The following is an 18,024-nucleotide window of genomic DNA, read 5'->3' on the forward strand; positions in this document are numbered from 1 at the left end:
CTTAGACTTGCAACGCAAAAAGGTCGATATCTTGATAGGGTACTCTTCTCCCCTCGAATTAGGATGTCTTGTTAAGCTTTGTCGTGACGACATTTGTGAGGCCGCCACCACCCTTCCTTTTGTGCCTCCCACTCCCACTACCGATTTATTTTGCTTTTGTCTTCGCCTAGACAAGCCACGATATTTGTCGCCACCCGCCGACATATTCTATCCGACAGCTTCGGAGCCTGAATCAGCTGCATCTCCTATTGCTGTATTTGTAAACATCGGGGCACACTCTTCTCGTCTTCACCATCATCAATAACTTCGCTAGCTGGTTCTTGTTCTCGTCTTTTTTCATCACAAAAATCACCTTATTCTCCATCCACCTTGTGAAAAACGCCGGTTTCAAGGCGTTGTCGCTTCTCATCAGTCGGCATTATTTCGACTTCATATTTGGAATCTATTCTTGGGGTTATTTTCTTCCTTGCCTATGATTGCGCACACTACAACTCAAATTCTCCTTTCACGATGATGCCCCAAAACCCCCAAATGGCTGCGTACACTTTCGCACCACAACAGCCTCAACAACAGACACAACCCCCGCGGGAAAACCAAAAGAGTAAGCTTGCAGACAGGAGAAGCCCCTGCATTGCCTGGAAATCAATATTTTAACAAGCGCCTTTAGACTATGTCTTTGTTGATGAGCACAACCGCCATAAGCGCCTCAAGGGTAAGAAATAACATGTGTTATGCTCAACAATAAAGTAGAAGCTCACATCTGTCTATCTACTTACTAGTCATGAGAGCGTGTGAAGGCTGTCGCCGCCGGAAGATCAAGTGCGACGCAGCAACAACCAACACATGGCCATGTTCGGCATGTGTCCGCCTCAAACTCCAATGTGTTCGTCCGAACGGGTTTGACAGCTCCGATACGACAACATACGATACAACGACATCCCCTCCATTATCAATGCCACCCGCCAACTCTTCTACAACCGATTTTGTCAGCCAGAGCGCTATGCAATCGAGCTTCAGTCACAACCCCCGACAAAACGTCCAAGACACCTCCCACATAAGCATTCCAGAGCCGCAGCTCTACCAGCAACAATACGACACATCACATCTCTATCAACAGGTGCCGTTCATGGAACAACAAATTCAGTACTCTGCCATGACTACTCCCACTACCGACCTGTCATCCACCAATGTCGGCCACTCGCAAATGCCAACGGCGCCACTCGCTATGCCCCACGTCATGCAGCAATCGTTTTCTTCAGCCTCTGAGATGGTGTCCGCTACCTCTGCTTCTTCTTCTTCCAACATGTTCCCAGCTACGCCTCCTACTATGGGTTTACAAAACCCCGACAGCTCTGGTATCTCTATTCCAAAGGTTGAAACGACGCCTCAATCCCAAACAAATGACGTCAGCACTCCGGACAATGGATCGCAACAAGGCTATCCTAACTCAGATCTTTCTGACTTGCTTGGGGCCTTGAAAATGAATGACGTCGGTACCGGTAAGGACTTGATTTGTTACACGCAAAATGACGAAGGCTACTGTTTCCAGCGTCAATGACTCTCCATCACAGTCTTCACCGTCTCGATTGAAATGCTAATACTGTGGCTATAGCTCCTTACCTTAGAAACAAGGCCTCATTCCGACGCGAACAGCCCCCTCCTGAAGAGGATGACGAAGATGACGTGGACGACTTCCTTGCAAACCTACCACCCATGCGAGCCGGTAAAATCCGCATACCACCAGAACTTATGCCTGCCGAGGAAACCTCTTTACACTACTTCGATCTGTACTTTACGCACATACATCCTTATCTTCCCGTGCTCAGCAAACCTGACTTTTATAACCAATGGCATACAAACCGAACCTCAATCTCACCCTTGATCCTTGAGGTTTTGTTTGCTTTCGGTAGTCGGCTGGCTGATGAAGCTTCACAAGGGCAACAATGGCTTAGTCTTGCCACAAAACATGTCGACATATTTATGGATGTACCACGAATGAGTACCCTACAGGCTGTCATGATTCTCATGAAGGCCCGCGAATCTGTTCCACAAAAGGGATATTACTACCGGTCCTGGATGAATATTGTTTCAGCCATCCAGATGGCTCGAGAGCTAGGTCTTGATGAGCACAGCGAGGACCACAACAACGAGAACGAATGCGATCTACCTCCATCCGAATGCCGCTTGAAAACTCGACTATGGCAGGTAGTCTATACTCTTGAGACAATGATTGGCAGCGCACAAGGACGGACACAACTATCTGTCGATTGCTCCGAGGTAGACTTTTCAATCCGTCAACAAGCACCTGACGAAGATGTTTCGGAATATCTAGTCAGTCGAAATTTTACCTACCTTGCACGGCTGGTTCGGGAAATTGGATTGATGAACATCACATATGGCCAGATGAAAAAGAAGAAGAATAGCACATGGGCATCGGATCCCCAGTTTGTCAAATTTGGTCCTGCTCTCAACAATTGGCGGGCTTCTCTTCCAGAAGAGTTCAATGTTACTTTTCCTGCCGACAACTCTCCACCATGGCTTCCTTCCACGTTCGTGGGGAGCTTACTAAGCTATCATCATCTGTCCAAGATTCTGCTGTACCGCCCGCAACTATCCCTTTGCGACCCGAATAGCACAGATGGCCAGTACAAACGCATCATGATGACATGCCTATCATCTTCTAAGGATCTTTGTAAACTACAAGAGGCTATCATGTGCCAATATGGATATACTGGTCTGCAAGGGATGTTGAGAGGCTATAGCTATGTTGTCTATTGCGGTCTTTCATGTATCGTGATACATCTAGTAGCAATGACGTCTCCTGATCCAGAGATTAACGCTGATTCGGGAGAATACTTCTCACGACACATGCGCATACTCGAGAAAGTCATGTCGATTTGGAGTATTCCTGACGTGAAGAAGCAAATCGATGCTGTCCGCAGAGCGTTTAGTGCCGACATCCGCAAGCCGTTTATGCTCAAGCCCAGCTTTCCCTATGGCAGCCCAGCATCTAGCCAGTCTAACTCTCCCCAATCATCGACGGAACACGATCTATTTAGGCAATCCCCTGGCTCGATTTCAGCGACATTGGATTCTACCATATCATCTCACAACTTCAATCACCTCGCAGCTACCAACAATGCCGCCATACATACTAGAAATAACCTGATGATACAAGGCAGTCAACCAATGTCATCTGCACTCCCCATGGCAAGCTGGAATCCTGCACCTATATTTGAGTAAGTATTTTGCTTTGTTTCAACGTTGACGAATAATGGCTAACGCATATGAATTAGGCAATGGAACACAACTTTTGGACCACCTCCTAGCATTCGGTCGCCTGCGGGATCTGTCTCTCCTTCTCAACAAACCATCAACAACTCTCCTGGAACTAGTTCTGGAACTAGGGGTATTGACATGGCACCCCTGGGGATTTCGACAAATGCCCCTATAGCGGCTTCACAGCAAATGCAGGCCACACAAACCTACACTCACACTCAGTTCATGACCCCTGAAATGTGGCAACAGTCTGTGGTCAGCGTGTACGAGGGTGGGCTCAAGCGACCATGGGGCTACGATGACGATGGTCCGAGAAAAAGATAGAGATCGGGTAGCATATGAATGGCAAAGGTTTGTATGGACGGATGGGTTGCACGCCCTGAAATGCTGTTTTGGAGTATCGGAGTCTTGGGTTTATGAGCTAGAGTTTGGCTTTCGTGGTTCATGGTTTGGGACTGATTATGTGTTGAAGAATATTTTCACGGGGCTGCATATATACATGTATATGTAACAGTGTATATTAGAGAAGCCAATAAAACAAAGAGAGCTTGGGATTGTGGATTGAATTACAATTATTTGGCAAATGATGCTATGGCCATGAGTCTTTCGGCGAAAGTCACCCTTTCGTTGACGACTAACTAATCCGCGATAGGGAATTGGCCACCTTAAGGAAAGGTAAACAAACGGATAGACGTTGTGTTATCATGCCTTTTTCTGCTCATTAGCAGTCACGCGCTCGAGACGATTCTTTAGTTCGTCCCAAATCCACCCTTCCTTGACACCACGATTAGACCCTGAAATATTCAAGTTGCCAACAGCCCGGAACCGCCACCATTTCCGCGCGGCATTTTCCCGGGCCACGTCCTCGGGTGTGCGAACAAAGTTGACGAGCCCGAGCCGACGCGGCGGACTCGCGACGCGCAGCGCGCGCGCCTCAATGGTTGTTGTGCGCGGCTTGGCAATGACGGACAGCGTGGTGATGTCGATTTGCGCGGTCGGCGGCATGTTGGCGACGTAGCGGCGCAGAGTGTCGCGCGAGAGCCGGGCAGCGGGTGGGAGGTGGATGTGGAGAAAGGCTACGTAGGGCGATGTGATGTATATTACGGCGAAGAGCGGGATGGCGCCGCAGAGGCCGACTGGCGGGGTTGTGTTAGCCAGCGCGGTAAATGGTGGAGGGACGGGCGGGGATGCAAAAAAAGGGGGGAGGGAGGGGGGAGAAGCTTACGGCCGAGGGTCTCGTACAGGTCCTCGTTGGCAGCGACGTAGGACGGCACGGCAATGCCGCAGAATAGAGCGCACATGACGATGGTGGTGAGCTTCAATACAGCGATGAAGGTGAAGCGGCCGGTGCCGACGTGGTATATCGGTATTCTCGGCGGGAACACTAAGTACAAAGAGCCAGTACATTAGAAGATGTCGTTTATCTACACGCCATGATGCATCTTCGAGGCGATCTGTAGCTTACAGAACTTGGCATGCTTTGTCGTCAGCGCCTCCTGGGAGTCGGCGCGGGGCGGTGCAGTGCCGCTTTGGACAGGACGGATGCACGAAAAGAGCCGAGCGCTGGAGAGCGCAGATAGGCGCACTATGGGAGTCCGAGTGGCTGTCCGGACGGGCAGCTGGGCCCAGGTGTATCGCGATGCGTGGCACGGCGCATAGGAGTGTAGGCGGGTTCTGGTGATGGTGCGGGAGGCTTGGGCGCACCGGGCCGTAGCCGAGGCGGTGCGAACGGACAGGTGGAAAGCCAGGAGCATGTTCTGTTTCTCTTTTGTCTGGGTTAGGGCGCGGTGTGATATTTCTTCAAGGGCGCTAAGAGAAGGCGGGAGTTGTACATGGTGTGAGCATCGGTTCACCATCGAGGTTGGCCGAAGAGAGCTCTCGTCGAGAGATGCCCCACTATAGTGCTCCCCCAGATTTGTGGACAGCAGCTTAATGTGGGGCCAAAGGAAGCTTTGTTCTTCTATAGTTACAGGGTTTCCTAGAAGAGGGGCAATTGTGAGGTTGAAGAGAGATGGTGGCGTTCAGCCTAAGAGCTTGAATAGGAATCAAATAATGGAGGCTATAGGGCTATCTACTGAAAGTTCAAACAATATTGGCGGCGAGCCATTTCTCCCATTGTCCCTCGTTCCATCCCGAACTAATATCGTTTTGCACCACGCCATCGAAGATGACGGTCGGGCTTACATGGACACCGACCAGCCGCGCCGTCTTCACCGCATACTTGACGTCGTTGGTGACGCCGTTTCCAATGTTCAGGCTGCCATCGGCGGCGGGCTTAGTGGGGATTTCCAGTAGCTTGTAGACCTGGTCAGCATCCACATTAACCGTGGCGGCAAGCGCAGCAAGGCGCTTGTACGTGGCGTTGCGCGTCTCGTTGACCAGACTGACGTCAAAGTACTCGGCCTGCTTCGCAAAGAGCGCCTCGCTAAAGGCCCAGAACTGCGTGGGGTTGACGCGCTGCACGGCCAGCGCGGCCTCGTGCATCAGCGTCGACGACGGGTGCCACGGCTGGATCTGTTGCCGGAAGACAAGCTGCACGTTGGGCGCCCAGGCGCTGTTGTTCTTGATCAGCGGCACCACCGTCTTGGTCAGTGTGGTGAAGATCTTGGCGGAAAAGGGGCAGCAGTAGTCGAGAAATACTTCGATGGTGTGTGCGGCCGGGGCAACGCCGTCGGCAATTGCCGAAGGGGTGCCGAAGACCAGGCGCGTAGCAGCGTATTTGGGAGCGACAGCCATTTTCAAGATAGGGGTTCGTGTGTTGAATATGAAGAGGCAGAAGATGTCAAACCTTGTGATGCTCTATGTGCAGGAATTGAGAGAAAGGGAGTTTGGTTTTTATATGCAATACGTGACCTCTTTCTTTCAAGTAACTATCAGAACTCGTCATACAGTTTGGTATTCACGCCACCACCTCAAGGAAGAGGCTGACAAATATGCATCGGAGTGGGGCCGACGTGAAACCCGCATTAGACGGACCGGAGAACATACATTCCGACACACTCACATGAAGACTCGAAGAAGATATAGATGGTTGAATTCTAGCAAACCCTGTTGTTTCTATCCACTAAATGACGGTGTTCTTGGCTACGACGCCTCTTGCAAACTGCCCAAAATTCATGTGGCTTGTTCGCTCAACTTCCGCCCCAAGATTTGGCTGTGTGAAAACCGCCAGCGTGTTGCGCGCGATGGCGCCTCCACTCGCCTTGGCACTGACTCCACGAACAAGATGCGGCACCGCCTTGAATCGGCCGCCGGTCATGAGTTGTAGTGTCGCGCCGGTCTGAAAGGCCATGGCGTCCCGCGGAATACTGACCTGCACCGTTTCGCCACTTCGGGAGATGATGTACAGCCCTGATGCGGGGTCGGGGCTGGCATCCAGCTCCTTCAATGTTGGAAGCATGCTTGTATCGAGACCAGTGCCAGAGGGCGGCACAACGGGCCGCTCAACGCTCTCATCGGTAAACATGGCGGAGGTAAGCCCGGTTAGACACCCATGGTCTAAATGGGTCGCGCACCAGTCATCGTCATGGCCCTGACCGCCCACAGCACTAGAGTCCTGTGGGTAGTAGTGTAAGAGTCGGGCTTTCGTAGTGCTTGATGAGCGGACAACATTCTCGAGATAGGCCTTGGGGTAGCCTTCGATGTCCTGTTCCCCAAAGCGATCACAGGCCCGCGCAACCAACACAGCGACATCAATGACCATGCGACACAAGGCTTCAAAGTTTGCTCTAAACCCCGGCAACAGCTTCTCGCTAGGCCATATGTTTGGGGACAGGTACTCGGGGAAGCTTTCGATCGAGAACTCTTCGGTAGACTCGGCGGCGTCGAGACTGGGGTTGACATAGAAAGCGCAGTTGGCGTAGTACGAGCCCTTAGAGACATCTGCCTTCCCGCTCTTGAGAACTTCCTTTCCCAGTGACCAGCCAGTGAGATACTTTGAAGCTGTATTCTCCAGCTTTTCTGTAGCGGATCTTAGTTGCTTGGAACGAGGAGTATATCCAGGTTGGCTGCGGGGTCAGGTGAAGGAAGAATGGCCCAGCATGCTAACATCCAGCTAGAGTAGAAGCATAGGGATAACATACCTAACTCTTCGGCAGGGAGATTTCCCAAATAAGATGCGTATGAAAGTACGCGATGTCTAAGCATTTTAAACGCTGCCGGAACATCTTGAACGATAAGAATGCCAAGAGACTCTGGACCGAAGGCTTCCTGAAGCGTATCAAATGATATGTTTCCTAGTCATGAAGATATGTTCAGCCTGGGCGTTTAAGTAGTTCAAATACAATAGCGATACATGGAGAGTGACAGTTGGCTTATCTGAAGCCATGAGCTTCAAGTGGGCGGGCTTGTTCTGTACCAGTTTCAAGATCGTTAAGAGACACCGTCACTGGGGTTGCCACAGTCGCGTCCATCGTCGCTGATATGACGATAAAATTAGACGGACTTTGATATTTGGTCTGAGGGAAGTGACGACAAAAGGTGAAATCCAATTCATAGATGGATCTCGATGTTCCTCGGCTTCCTCCTGGTGTAACGTGGGGCCGATCAAGGCTTCAAGTGATCATGTGATGTGACGGCTTCCTACTTAAATAACATCAACAATGATGATTACTGCCGCGTTGTTAAAACAATATTGCCCGTGGGTTCGAGGCTTGATAAATGCAACCCTTCAACGGCAAAGAATAACAGGTACCTATATTAAGGATTATTAACAAGATCCTGGGCACCACGGTATATGACTTGGAATCAGATACGCCGAGATGTCTATGAGACTTCTAAGCAGCACATTCATATACTATAGCCATGCTAAATAATACCCGACTTATTCTCCAAGTGTCAATAGGAGACAATGTGGGTGGTTTTCCTGCAAAAGAAGTCTCCAACCAGGCGAGTGTCAAGATGTATGTCAGCCATGCCAGCTGCCAAAAGCTGCCAAATGCTTCTCGCACTTGTGACCAAGAAAATCCAACAATTCGTTTCGTTTCGTTGGACCTTGATAACATCCTCATCCACTCTCAACCTCGCCAGTAGCCTAGGTTTAATTTCCAGTGTCACAGCGAATACGCATATTTTATCTCGCTCTCGCGGCCAATACTTCTTCCACCCCTTGCAATGGTCAAGGCTCTTGTTTTCAAAGGCGACAAAAAACCCAAGAAGAGAAAGCGCACCGCCGCCACCGATGAAACAGACCGAGCTGGTCAATCCTCGACATCCGGCGCTGTCGCTCCTCATGGACCAGAAGCCGCCATTGACTCGGAAAACGACGATAGCTGGGTCTCGGCCGACCAGCCCAGCGACATCTCCGGCCCCCTAATGATCGTGCTGCAGACCGGCGAGGGCCACAGACCGCATGCGCTTTCATGCGATGCGACAGGCAAGGTCTTTGCGCTGGCGGTGGAAAATATCGTCGACGGCAATGTAAGCAGCGCGGAACCGCATGACGTCCGCCAGGTGTGGGTGGCAAATAAGGTTGCTGGCACAGAGAGCTTCCGCTTCAAGGGCGCACATGGAAAGTGAGTTTGTCCGTGGTGGATTCAGTTGTCGCATACTTGATCTGCTTTTTTTTTCTGTAACCATTTCCGTTTATTTTCACTTGCTAATAGAAATCCCTTTGTTTTGCTTAGATTCCTAAGCTGCGACTCATATGGCTTGTTAAGCGCCAACTCCGAGGCCGTGTCCTCTCTTGAATCTTTCACCATTGTCTCGACGACATCTTCAGGCCCTGGGACTTTCTACATCAAGACATCGCACGGAAAACATATTTGCATCAAGGCGACGTCCTCAACATCCAAATCAGCCTCCTACGAAATCCGTGGCGACGCAGACACTGCCGACCTAGACTCAGACTCCGCTGTGCTGCGACTGCGCATGCAAGCCCGCTTCAAGCCCCGCGTGAAGACGGCAAAGGAGGATAGAATCAAGGACAAAGTCAGCAGAAAGGATTTGGAAACTGCGGTTGGGCGGAAGCTGGAGGACGATGAGGTCCGCAAACTCAAAAGAGCGCGCAAGGAGGGCGACTACCATGAACAGTTACTGATGCTCAAGGTCAAGGGCAAACACGACAAGTACAGCTATTGATTTGTAAAGAATTGGTATTTGCTGTTTGGATCTTTGCCCCTCATGGGGTGACAATTCCTCTTTTTTTCTTTGCCCTAATACCCTTTTTTGTCTCTGTCTACCTCTAAGCAACCCATCCCCTGATAGCGCCGTCTTCGCCACCCGTGAAAACGGCATTGTTCTCGTCAAAGTAGCACACACTGCGAATAAGCTCTTCACCATGAGCACCTGGGAGAGTAACAACTGAGTCATGCTCCAGCGCCCACGTCTCGGATCCCTTGGCCATGTGAATAAGAGTGAACGCCTGTTGGCTGGTTTTGATGTCAGCCCGTGAGTAGGTAGGGATTAGAAGAAATTGGGACTTACTCTTGCGACCCAGCACCGATGACGGCGCCGCTGTCGTTCTTTCTGGCCGTCACCTCAGCAATGTACTGGCAGCCCAGCGTCTTGCGTAGGTCGCCAATGTCCAGGAAAGCAGAACCCTTTTCCACTTGCTCGGCCATGTCGTACAGAGCAAACCGCTCGTCGTTGGACAGGGCATACACCTCAGTGCCGGAAAGGAAATCGGCGTGGTGAATCGAGGCGCCGTGGTTGAAGGTCTGGACGATTACTTCGTCCTCATCGGTGATGCGCAGATCACATACGTTGACAAGACCGTCGGTAGAGCCAGAGAGGAAAAAGTTGGCATCAGTGGGATGGAACTTCAGCTGTGCTTGAGGTTAGAGAGGCATTCGACTTTAAGCAATATATCTACCGGTCACATACCTCAGTAATGTCATCGCTGTGCACTTCGGTATATTTATGGCTTTGGCGAGGCGTTGAACGAAGATCCCTAATACATGTCAGTCCATCTATAACGTCGAAGGTTTAATCCCCGTCAACCTACCACACAAATATAGAAGCAGCGTGGGTTTTGTCCTGGAGTTCTGTGCCTACGATGACGGTATTTGTCCACGAATCGCACACCATGGACAGAATGGCCGCATCACCACCTACAGAGGTCTTCATCAGTGACGGGCATCTCTCATCACAACCCATGCTATATACCTACCCTGAAAGCGGGCAACCTCGGCCTGCTGCGGCGCGTTTCTCAAGTCCCACAATGAAACAATGCCGTTTTCTCCGGTAGTGGTGACCAGTGAGGCTTTGTCGTCCACGATGCTTAAGTTGGTCAGGTTTCCATGGGAAGTAGTGGCAGAAAAGACAGGTCCGCTGTCAAGTCTGTCTGGAGCAAATGCCGTTAATCTTTGGTCTGATGTGATGGCAACGATTCCCTCTTGCAGACGCTGAAGATCGAAGACGTAGGCGCCGTCACCACTAGGGTTAGGGAACTTGTAGGACGCCTTGTTCTGCAGGGCGTACATTTCCGGAAGAATCTTGTTTTATCACAGGAGCAAGAGAAGAAAGGATGGAAGAAGAATCAGGGCAGACTGAAACTAAATATCACACGTTGTCCAAGACACACAGCCAACAAACAGACACCGTCAACTTACAGCATCAAAAGCGTCGTGGAAAAAAGTTTAAACCCCAGCAATAAGACAAGAGGAGGGTCCAGCGTTGAAAGTGGGTCTGTCTGAACGTCATTGCTGAGGGTTGGGCTTACTAAGCGGTGTTGAGAGCTTGGCCAATCCCGACCAATCACAGACTACACCCTGTCTTCTTTTGGAGCGCATCAACTGCTTGCTTGCAATTGTCAGTTCATGAGAGCTTCATTCTTGCCGGTGCGCTTTTCCCTCCTTTATCATTAGCATTTCCAAGCTGTGCTTGGTCGCTGTCTCTGTTTTCCTTTTGGCCCTGTGGTCTGGTCATGGGCTTGGCTTTCTCCTGATTGATAGATGCTTGTGTCCCTTTCTTCCTGTTCCTTGTCCTCTGATATTAGCTATTATCCGCCGTTCGCTTCAACATATTCTGGATGCGGTCCACATCGCTTTGGCTTGTCCGTATGTTTCTGTCGCTTCGAACGTAGCTTGCCTAGCTGTACCCTTTGCTAACAGAAATCACGTTGTGTCGCAGTATTGGCACAAGCTGTGGGAGCTGCTTTAGCAGCTGCTGACGACCAGGCTGTTCTCAATGGCAATGGCCACACGGGCGACCAGCAAAATGCCGCGGACGATTTTTCCTTGCCGGAGGTCGTGAAGGGCAGCAAGCAGCCTAAATCCCCTGTCCCGCAACCAGGTACGCACAAGCTCTACAAGCGCCGCGTGCTGCTATGATCCGGTTCTGACTGTTGTTGTTTTCCATGTAGGCGTCGAGTATGTCAACGAAGCACGATTAATCTTTGCCGATCTCGAACGAAACCCCCCTCCGCCGAATAGCCGAAGATCCAAAGGCTTCTTTTCCGACCTTGTCCTTGGCGCCTTGCCTTCTTTCTCAATGTCCGCACCGCAGGATGGATCTACCTCGCCCAATCTTCAGTCTGTACCGTCAGAACTTGTAAAAGCTGTTGGGCTTCTTGAGCGCGCTGCGGTGAAATCGAATACCGAGGCCCTTCACATGCTTGGTGACCTCTACTTCTACGGAAACTTTACATGGCCGCGCGATTTCGACAAAGCCTACTCACATTACAAGACTCTCGCCGGCTATGGCGATGCCACTGGTCATTTCATGACTGGGTTGTTTTACTCTACAGGCGTGAGTTCGCGTGTCCCGCAGAACCAGGCCAAGGCGCACCTTTACTACACCGCTGCTGCTAGAATGGGCCATACTAGCGCGCAAATGGCCATTGGCTTTCGGCATCACATGGGAATTGCCACTCCAAAGAGCTGTGAAAAGGCCGGTTCATACTACCGTGCTGTTGCCAGTAAGGCCGTTGACTGGGTCAATGCAGGCCCCCCAGGCGGACAGCACTGGGTTGTTGAGGCATATCACATCGCCGAGGAATACGGTGGTATATACGGATTTGGCGCCAGTGCAACAAGCTCCGGCGCCAATATGGTCAAGGTAAACCCAAACTCGGACGCCAACGCCGCTATTGACGACGTAATTGAGTATCTTGATCTCATGTCCAAAAAGAGCGACAGCAAAGCCTCTTTAAATCTAGGCAGAATCTACTACGAAGGCCAACGGGGCTTGGACCGAAATTTCGACCTGGCCAAACGGTACTTTTTGATGGTAGCCAATCAGTACTGGAAGAAGGATGGGACTGTCATCGAAAACCCAACATCAGGGCTTGATAGGCTTGCCGGAAAGGCAGCAACTTTTCTCGGCCGCATCTACCTCCGTGGCGAGGGCGTCGAACCTAACTTCACCAAGGCTCGTTATTGGATCCAAAAGGGCATAACCAACGGCGAACCACAGGCTTACTACCTGCAAGGTCTCATGTACAAGCATGGGCTGGGCGTGACTCGCGATTCTGCTGTTGCCAATGATCGGTTTAAGTATGCAGCTGAGCGCCTCGACTATGCTCCTGCGCAGGTAGAAATTGGAAAGGTCTTTCTGGAGCGTGGCACCGAGGCTGACATCAAGGCCGCGCTTCACTTTTTTGAGCATGCTGCCCTACACAACAACCTTGAAGCCTACTACTATCTCGGCGAAATGGCTTACCAAGGTGTGGGCCGCGACCGTGCTTGCAATTTAGCTACGCACTATTTCAAACGCGTCGCTGAAAGAATCGAGCCTCTTGTTTCGACGTGGCCTATTGCCAACAATGCGTTCGAGGCTGGTGATATCGACACTGCACTGGTGCATTATCTCGTCATGGCTGAAGAGGGTTGGGATGCCGCGCAAATCAACATGGCTTACATCATTGACTCGGCCAAGTCATGGCTTAAGCTACCCATTTCCAAGACTTCTTTCCCCGCCCCATCCGCTAGCTTCCAAAACCCCAATCTCGCCATGGTATACTGGACACGTTCGTCAATGCAAGGTAATGTCGATGCTACCGTCAAGGTTGGTGACTATTACTACTACGGTATTGGCCACGGGAAAGATATGGTGCAGGCTGGTAACTGGTACAGCCTGGCTGCCGAGCACTCTGCCAGTGCCCAAGCCTTATGGAATCTGGGATACATGCATGAAAATGGCATCGGCCTCAAGCAGGATTTCCACTTGGCCAAGCGGTACTACGATATGGCTTTGGAAGTCAGCCCGGAAGCCTTTTTACCCGTGACTGTCAGTCTTTTGAGGTTGAGAATGCGAAGCGCCTGGAACAAAATGACTCATGGACCAATTCACTCGATTGAGGATGACCCGAGTAAGTCAATCTCTTCATCTCTGAACCCATCTCCATGCCGCCCCAGCTTACTAACATCATCTCTGCAGAGCCAAACCAGCACAAGAGCATCAAAGAGTGGATCAAGGCTTTCATGGCCGACCAGCCCCGGTACTATGAGCAGTACTCTGAAAACATGTTCGAGGACACCTACCACGAAGAAGCCCCGCATGAGGTCTACGACGACTCGATCCTCGATACCATGCTGCTCTTCAGCATCGTGGCCCTCATTTCCGCCCTCATCTATTACCGCCACCAGCACCAGCTCGAGATCCAACGCAGACGCGAGGCCAATGCTCAGCAACAAGCCCAGCAGAACAACCTTGGCCAGCCCCAAAACCACTTCAACCCGAACCAACAGCCTGGACCAGCAGCGGGTCCGGCGGCCAATGGCCCGCCGTTTGCTGCAGACTTTATGCAGCCTGGAGGACAGTTCCAGAACTGGGGCGCTGAAGCCGTGGGACAGTAATCCAAGCGATCGGGGCCATGTGTTTTTTTTCTTCTTCTCTCTTCTTTCCACGTTCGTGTTATAACTCTATTGTTTGTCTAGCTGGCTCGGTTCAGTCCTTGTGACAGAAAGTCACCCTAAATTCTATAGCTTCACAGTCAGACAGTAGCGGATTGAGCTAAATAATTGATAGTGTTGATTCCAAGATTGTTCAAGGATGGTGTGAAAACAAAGTTGAAGTGCCACTAGAACAAGTGGGGCGTGGCATGAGTACTGGCCTTTTAACCCTTAGAAAAGAAATGAAACCCACTTACACAAAACTGGTCACCTCATGTCGAGCAGATTACTCACTTCACGATCCAGGATTGCCACGAATATAGAATCAAATAAAAAATTCTTTTGATTGGAATAACACTCTTGGTATACTAGAAATCATAAACGTCGTAGTCAAGCATTAGATCGGGGGTGATATCTGGTTGAATTTCAGGGCCTTGTTTTCCCCTCCTAAATCATGGCTTCTTCTTCTTTTTCGTGGTAAGCTCTGCTTCTTCGCTATCTTTTGGTTTATGGCCAACGAGCCTCTCGAGAAAATGCTTGCTCTTTTCCTTGGTCTTGATGTAAGTCTCAAGGCTGGCCAAGATGACATAGGCTTTGGAAACCTTGAGATGTGACAAATCAACGCCCTCGAGTTTGAGGTTCTTGATAAAGTGCTTGTAGTTGGATGCTGGCGGGCGGTAGTGGCCGCTGAGCGGACTTAAAGAAGTTAGCTGCCCGTCCTTGACCTGAATCAGGCCAGCAGCCGCAATACGGGAGCCCTGGAGGAAGGAGGAGTGCTGGAATGTTCCGCTCATTTTGATGCCGACGTAGAGTCGGAACCGCGTGTCAGCGACAAAGATCCATGTGTTTTTGCGGACAGACTTGCGCATCAGCTTGGTGAGCACTGCAGTGGTTGAAAAGTGGCTGGACTTGATGTGCCGAGTCTTTGACGGCTTTTTGTTGTCTTTGACAGTAGGGACTGGGTTGGGGTAGCGCCGGTGGCCTTCTTCGTTGTCATCGCTTGAAGAGGATCGTGGAGAGTGGCGGATTGATTCGGTCATGCTGTCACGACGGGGAAGAATGCCTTGTGCAACAGCGTCAGACCCATCAACTGCACCTGTAACCAAAGTAGTGTCCGGGCCAGGCGAGTAGTTGGGCGTGGGATCGTCCTTGGGGACGACACCTTTGATGCTGTCCCGGTATTCTTCGGTTGTGTTGAGAAGCTCATCGTTTTTGGCCCATCGTAAACGGCCCTCCTTGTCGAACTTGACGAGATAGTATTGGCGTTCCTCGCGGCTTAAATAACGCACGCACTCGCGGTTGAGACGCTCGCGTGGGCAGGAGTCCAAGTCCAAATCTTTCCCGGCGCCGGAGTCTAGCCAGTAAAAGAAGTTTTCGTTGGTGTCAGCATACTTCCATTCGTCGTGGTAGATCAGCAGGTTACCACCATAGCGGTGCTTGATGTCCACCATTTCTAGGAAGTAGGAAATGTTCATCATCATGGCCTGGTTCTTGCGGCGGAGTTTAGCCTCCTCGCGCTTCCGACGCTTCTCGGCCCTTTGGGCCTGTGTATTGGGTGAATCATTGTCGGAGGATGAGTTGGAGTTGGATGAACTATCACTAGAGTCCGACTCGTCGCCAGAGTCCACCTCTATATCGTTGCCAGCACGTTGAAAAACTGCGCCAGCTTTGCGCCAGCGGGCGGCAGCTTCCGAGTTTCTAGGGCTACTCGGCGACGATGGACTAGCGGGATTGCTTTCGCTCCTTGCCCGGGGGGTCATGCGATTCCGGAATTGAGCGTCATGGACAGTAGAAATGAAGCGAGAGGAGGCGTTGGTGGTCATGCCGTTGATTTCACGTCGAGTACGATAGCCACGATAGGTACGTTGAATCAGTTGGGCGGCTTGGGTTTCGGAGGTGGTGGGAGCTGGAGATGTTTGGCTGTGAACGGTAGACGGAGGGCGAAGATGTTGGTGATGATGCTGGGTCTGCTGGTTGTTGATGCGGATAAACTCGTCGGGGCCGGGGCCCTTTAAAGAGTCGAGGTAGGCCTGGTGATTGAGTGAAGTGTTGGATGCCAGCTTCAAGGAAGAGACGATTTGGTCTAAGCCTACGGTGGGTGGATTCGCCGGTGCGATGGGGACGCCTTGAACAGCACTCATGATTGGGGGCGAGAAGAGGAAAAGTAGGAGGCGAGGCAATATATAGGCAGCAGTGAACAATGGTGAGAGGAGTTGCGTGAAGTACTTGTAGTTCTGTAAGTAGGGTAGTACTAGGTGTGCCAAATGGGCAGTGAGATGATGCAGGCTTGTGTAAGCAAAAAGGTGGCAGAGTTGCGCATAAAGAAGTAGGCGGCTGATGTACGGCGAAGGTCAGGATTGTAAATGCCAAGCATCTGACCCCAGGCTTGGCAGAGCTATTCGCGGACACTAGAGTTTCCAGAAGTTTAATTGTTGAGAGGGGGCAATGTCGAGTAGTTTGAACTTCGTGAAGAGCGGAAGCGGAGAAGAGGCAGACGGGGAGATCGAGGGGATGCAGGTGGAATATTTGATAAAAGGAGGAGAAGATGACGACGAGGCAACAGGCTCAATAAAAGAGAGAAGAGGAAAAATAAAGAAAAAATCAAAAGTGATCACTCAGCAAGAAGGATGTGGCAATTGTGTCTAAGTAAAGAAAGTTTCTGATGGCGCGATCATGGGTGCGTAAAGCATTTGTCGGCGTGGGAATTCTCGCCGTAAGAAAGGGCGGTAGCATATATTTATACACACGAAAAATTAGTCATGTTGCGTCCTGGAGAATAAGGCCCCGCGATGGCGTAGACCAAACGAAGAAGGGACAGAGGTCAACGGGAAAGAGTCGGAGATGCATACGGAAGCAACGCAAAGCAAAGCACTCGCGGGAGTCCCAAAAGGAAGGAAGCCAGCAAAAAAGGGACGGCGGATTTGGCGGGGATCACGATATATGGGACGCAATAGGCAACAGCGAAAACTAGAATGGCCCCCGACAGGCCGAGGAAGGCATGACGTAGAGGGCCAATTAAAAGTTGCAACTGCAAGAAAAAGAGCACAAGCTTCTTTCTCGGGTTTCTCTGATGGATGGAACCGAGTTTGTCGAGAATATTCGACACTTGGTATCTATGTAGTATTATAACTGGTTCATTGCATACATACTGGGCACAGCGAAAATTGGTACCACACCTGGCGCCTGTCGTTCTTTGGTCCGTCCAGTTTAGGTTTGTTTGGGTTCTCGCACTGCTACGAACGCTCCGCTCCGGTGGTGGTCCTGCACACACAAACAGACAGGAGTCACATGTGGCCATGCCTATCAGGGATGATCATTCGTTCTGTATGCAGGCTGGCTGGCTGCGATTGGCCTAGCCCCCAAGCGGGCGAGAGCCTGGACAATGCAATGCCGAGTATGTAGTAACTATGCGAGCCACTTGCAGAAAGTAACTGGTTGTCTGCTTGTAGCTCCGCTCACTTTGTGTCTAGACTCGGCGGAGTCTTGGCAGAGCCCCGAGTAGAGCGAATGGTGATGACGCCGACAACGTCCTGTAACGCGTCGCTGGGGCTGGCCTAGATAGCCACCACAATCGGCAAGGAGGGCGGGAGACTGATGGTGTAGCCCCGGTTTTCACCCGCTACATTGCTGCTTCAGCTTTACTCCACTAGGCGTCAGGCTCGTGCTCATCAGCTGATGTTCTCTAGACTCGAAGCTAGAGAATCCAAGCAAAAGGTGGACTGTGTCCTCCTCCTGAAGCTGAAAAGAAAATTGGGCTATAAATTCTGGGTGCAGGTATTGCGACCCAAAGGCTCTCTTCGACCGTTGGTTCTCCCCTAACTAATTCCTTGCGGAGAACTTCTGTCGATTTAGGTGCAGACGTGTGAAACGAGGCGCAGCTCTTGCAGGAGGATGAATAAAAGATTGACCGGGACTCGCAACGCAAAGAAACAAATATAGTGACGACAAGGATTGCATGAGAGGCATTCCACTC

The 18,024-nt window shown here is 51.0% G+C and overlaps 8 protein-coding genes across 8 annotated transcripts; 3 read left to right on the forward strand and 5 right to left on the reverse strand.

The window, feature by feature from the left end:
- Positions 1 to 510: 510 nt before the first annotated feature.
- BROUX77_000794 (uncharacterized protein) lies at positions 511 to 3,603 on the forward strand (the record flags this gene model as incomplete). Its single annotated transcript, XM_073753084.1, has 5 exons — positions 511 to 601; positions 668 to 712; positions 780 to 1,499; positions 1,613 to 3,239; positions 3,297 to 3,603. The coding sequence occupies 5 exons, from the start codon at positions 511 to 513 to the stop codon at positions 3,601 to 3,603; spliced, it is 2,790 nt and encodes a 929-aa protein (XP_073609029.1).
- A 378-nt stretch (positions 3,604 to 3,981) lies between these two features.
- On the reverse strand, positions 3,982 to 5,033 carry BROUX77_000795 (uncharacterized protein; the record flags this gene model as incomplete). The annotated part of the gene is made up of 3 exons (XM_073753095.1): positions 3,982 to 4,415; positions 4,505 to 4,663; positions 4,745 to 5,033. The coding sequence occupies 3 exons, from the start codon at positions 5,031 to 5,033 to the stop codon at positions 3,982 to 3,984; spliced, it is 882 nt and encodes a 293-aa protein (XP_073609030.1).
- Positions 5,034 to 5,361: 328 nt separating this feature from the next.
- BROUX77_000796 (uncharacterized protein) lies at positions 5,362 to 6,015 on the reverse strand (the record flags this gene model as incomplete). Its single annotated transcript, XM_073753106.1, has 1 exon — positions 5,362 to 6,015. One exon carries the CDS (start codon positions 6,013 to 6,015, stop codon positions 5,362 to 5,364), a length of 654 nt encoding a protein of 217 aa, XP_073609031.1.
- A 328-nt stretch (positions 6,016 to 6,343) lies between these two features.
- BROUX77_000797 (uncharacterized protein) lies at positions 6,344 to 7,691 on the reverse strand (the record flags this gene model as incomplete). Its single annotated transcript, XM_073753117.1, has 3 exons — positions 6,344 to 7,239; positions 7,362 to 7,514; positions 7,637 to 7,691. 3 exons carry the CDS (start codon positions 7,689 to 7,691, stop codon positions 6,344 to 6,346), a joined length of 1,104 nt encoding a protein of 367 aa, XP_073609032.1.
- A 700-nt stretch (positions 7,692 to 8,391) lies between these two features.
- On the forward strand, positions 8,392 to 9,357 carry BROUX77_000798 (uncharacterized protein; the record flags this gene model as incomplete). Its single annotated transcript, XM_073753128.1, has 2 exons — positions 8,392 to 8,792; positions 8,904 to 9,357. The coding sequence occupies 2 exons, from the start codon at positions 8,392 to 8,394 to the stop codon at positions 9,355 to 9,357; spliced, it is 855 nt and encodes a 284-aa protein (XP_073609033.1).
- A 103-nt stretch (positions 9,358 to 9,460) lies between these two features.
- On the reverse strand, positions 9,461 to 10,700 carry BROUX77_000799 (uncharacterized protein; the record flags this gene model as incomplete). Its single annotated transcript, XM_073753139.1, has 5 exons — positions 9,461 to 9,647; positions 9,703 to 10,043; positions 10,102 to 10,168; positions 10,223 to 10,328; positions 10,388 to 10,700. 5 exons carry the CDS (start codon positions 10,698 to 10,700, stop codon positions 9,461 to 9,463), a joined length of 1,014 nt encoding a protein of 337 aa, XP_073609034.1.
- Positions 10,701 to 11,248: 548 nt separating this feature from the next.
- On the forward strand, positions 11,249 to 14,015 carry BROUX77_000800 (uncharacterized protein; the record flags this gene model as incomplete). Its single annotated transcript, XM_073753152.1, has 4 exons — positions 11,249 to 11,276; positions 11,350 to 11,511; positions 11,582 to 13,528; positions 13,597 to 14,015. 4 exons carry the CDS (start codon positions 11,249 to 11,251, stop codon positions 14,013 to 14,015), a joined length of 2,556 nt encoding a protein of 851 aa, XP_073609035.1.
- A 488-nt stretch (positions 14,016 to 14,503) lies between these two features.
- Positions 14,504 to 16,192, reverse strand: BROUX77_000801 (uncharacterized protein; the record flags this gene model as incomplete). The annotated part of the gene is made up of 1 exon (XM_073753163.1): positions 14,504 to 16,192. One exon carries the CDS (start codon positions 16,190 to 16,192, stop codon positions 14,504 to 14,506), a length of 1,689 nt encoding a protein of 562 aa, XP_073609036.1.
- Between the last annotated feature and the right edge of the window lie 1,832 nt (positions 16,193 to 18,024).

This window comes from Berkeleyomyces rouxiae, assembly GCF_048999995.1.
Source record: "Berkeleyomyces rouxiae strain 22BRR77 chromosome Unknown BrBRR77_ptg000001l, whole genome shotgun sequence".
Taxonomy (NCBI): Eukaryota; Fungi; Ascomycota; class Sordariomycetes; order Microascales; family Ceratocystidaceae; genus Berkeleyomyces; species Berkeleyomyces rouxiae.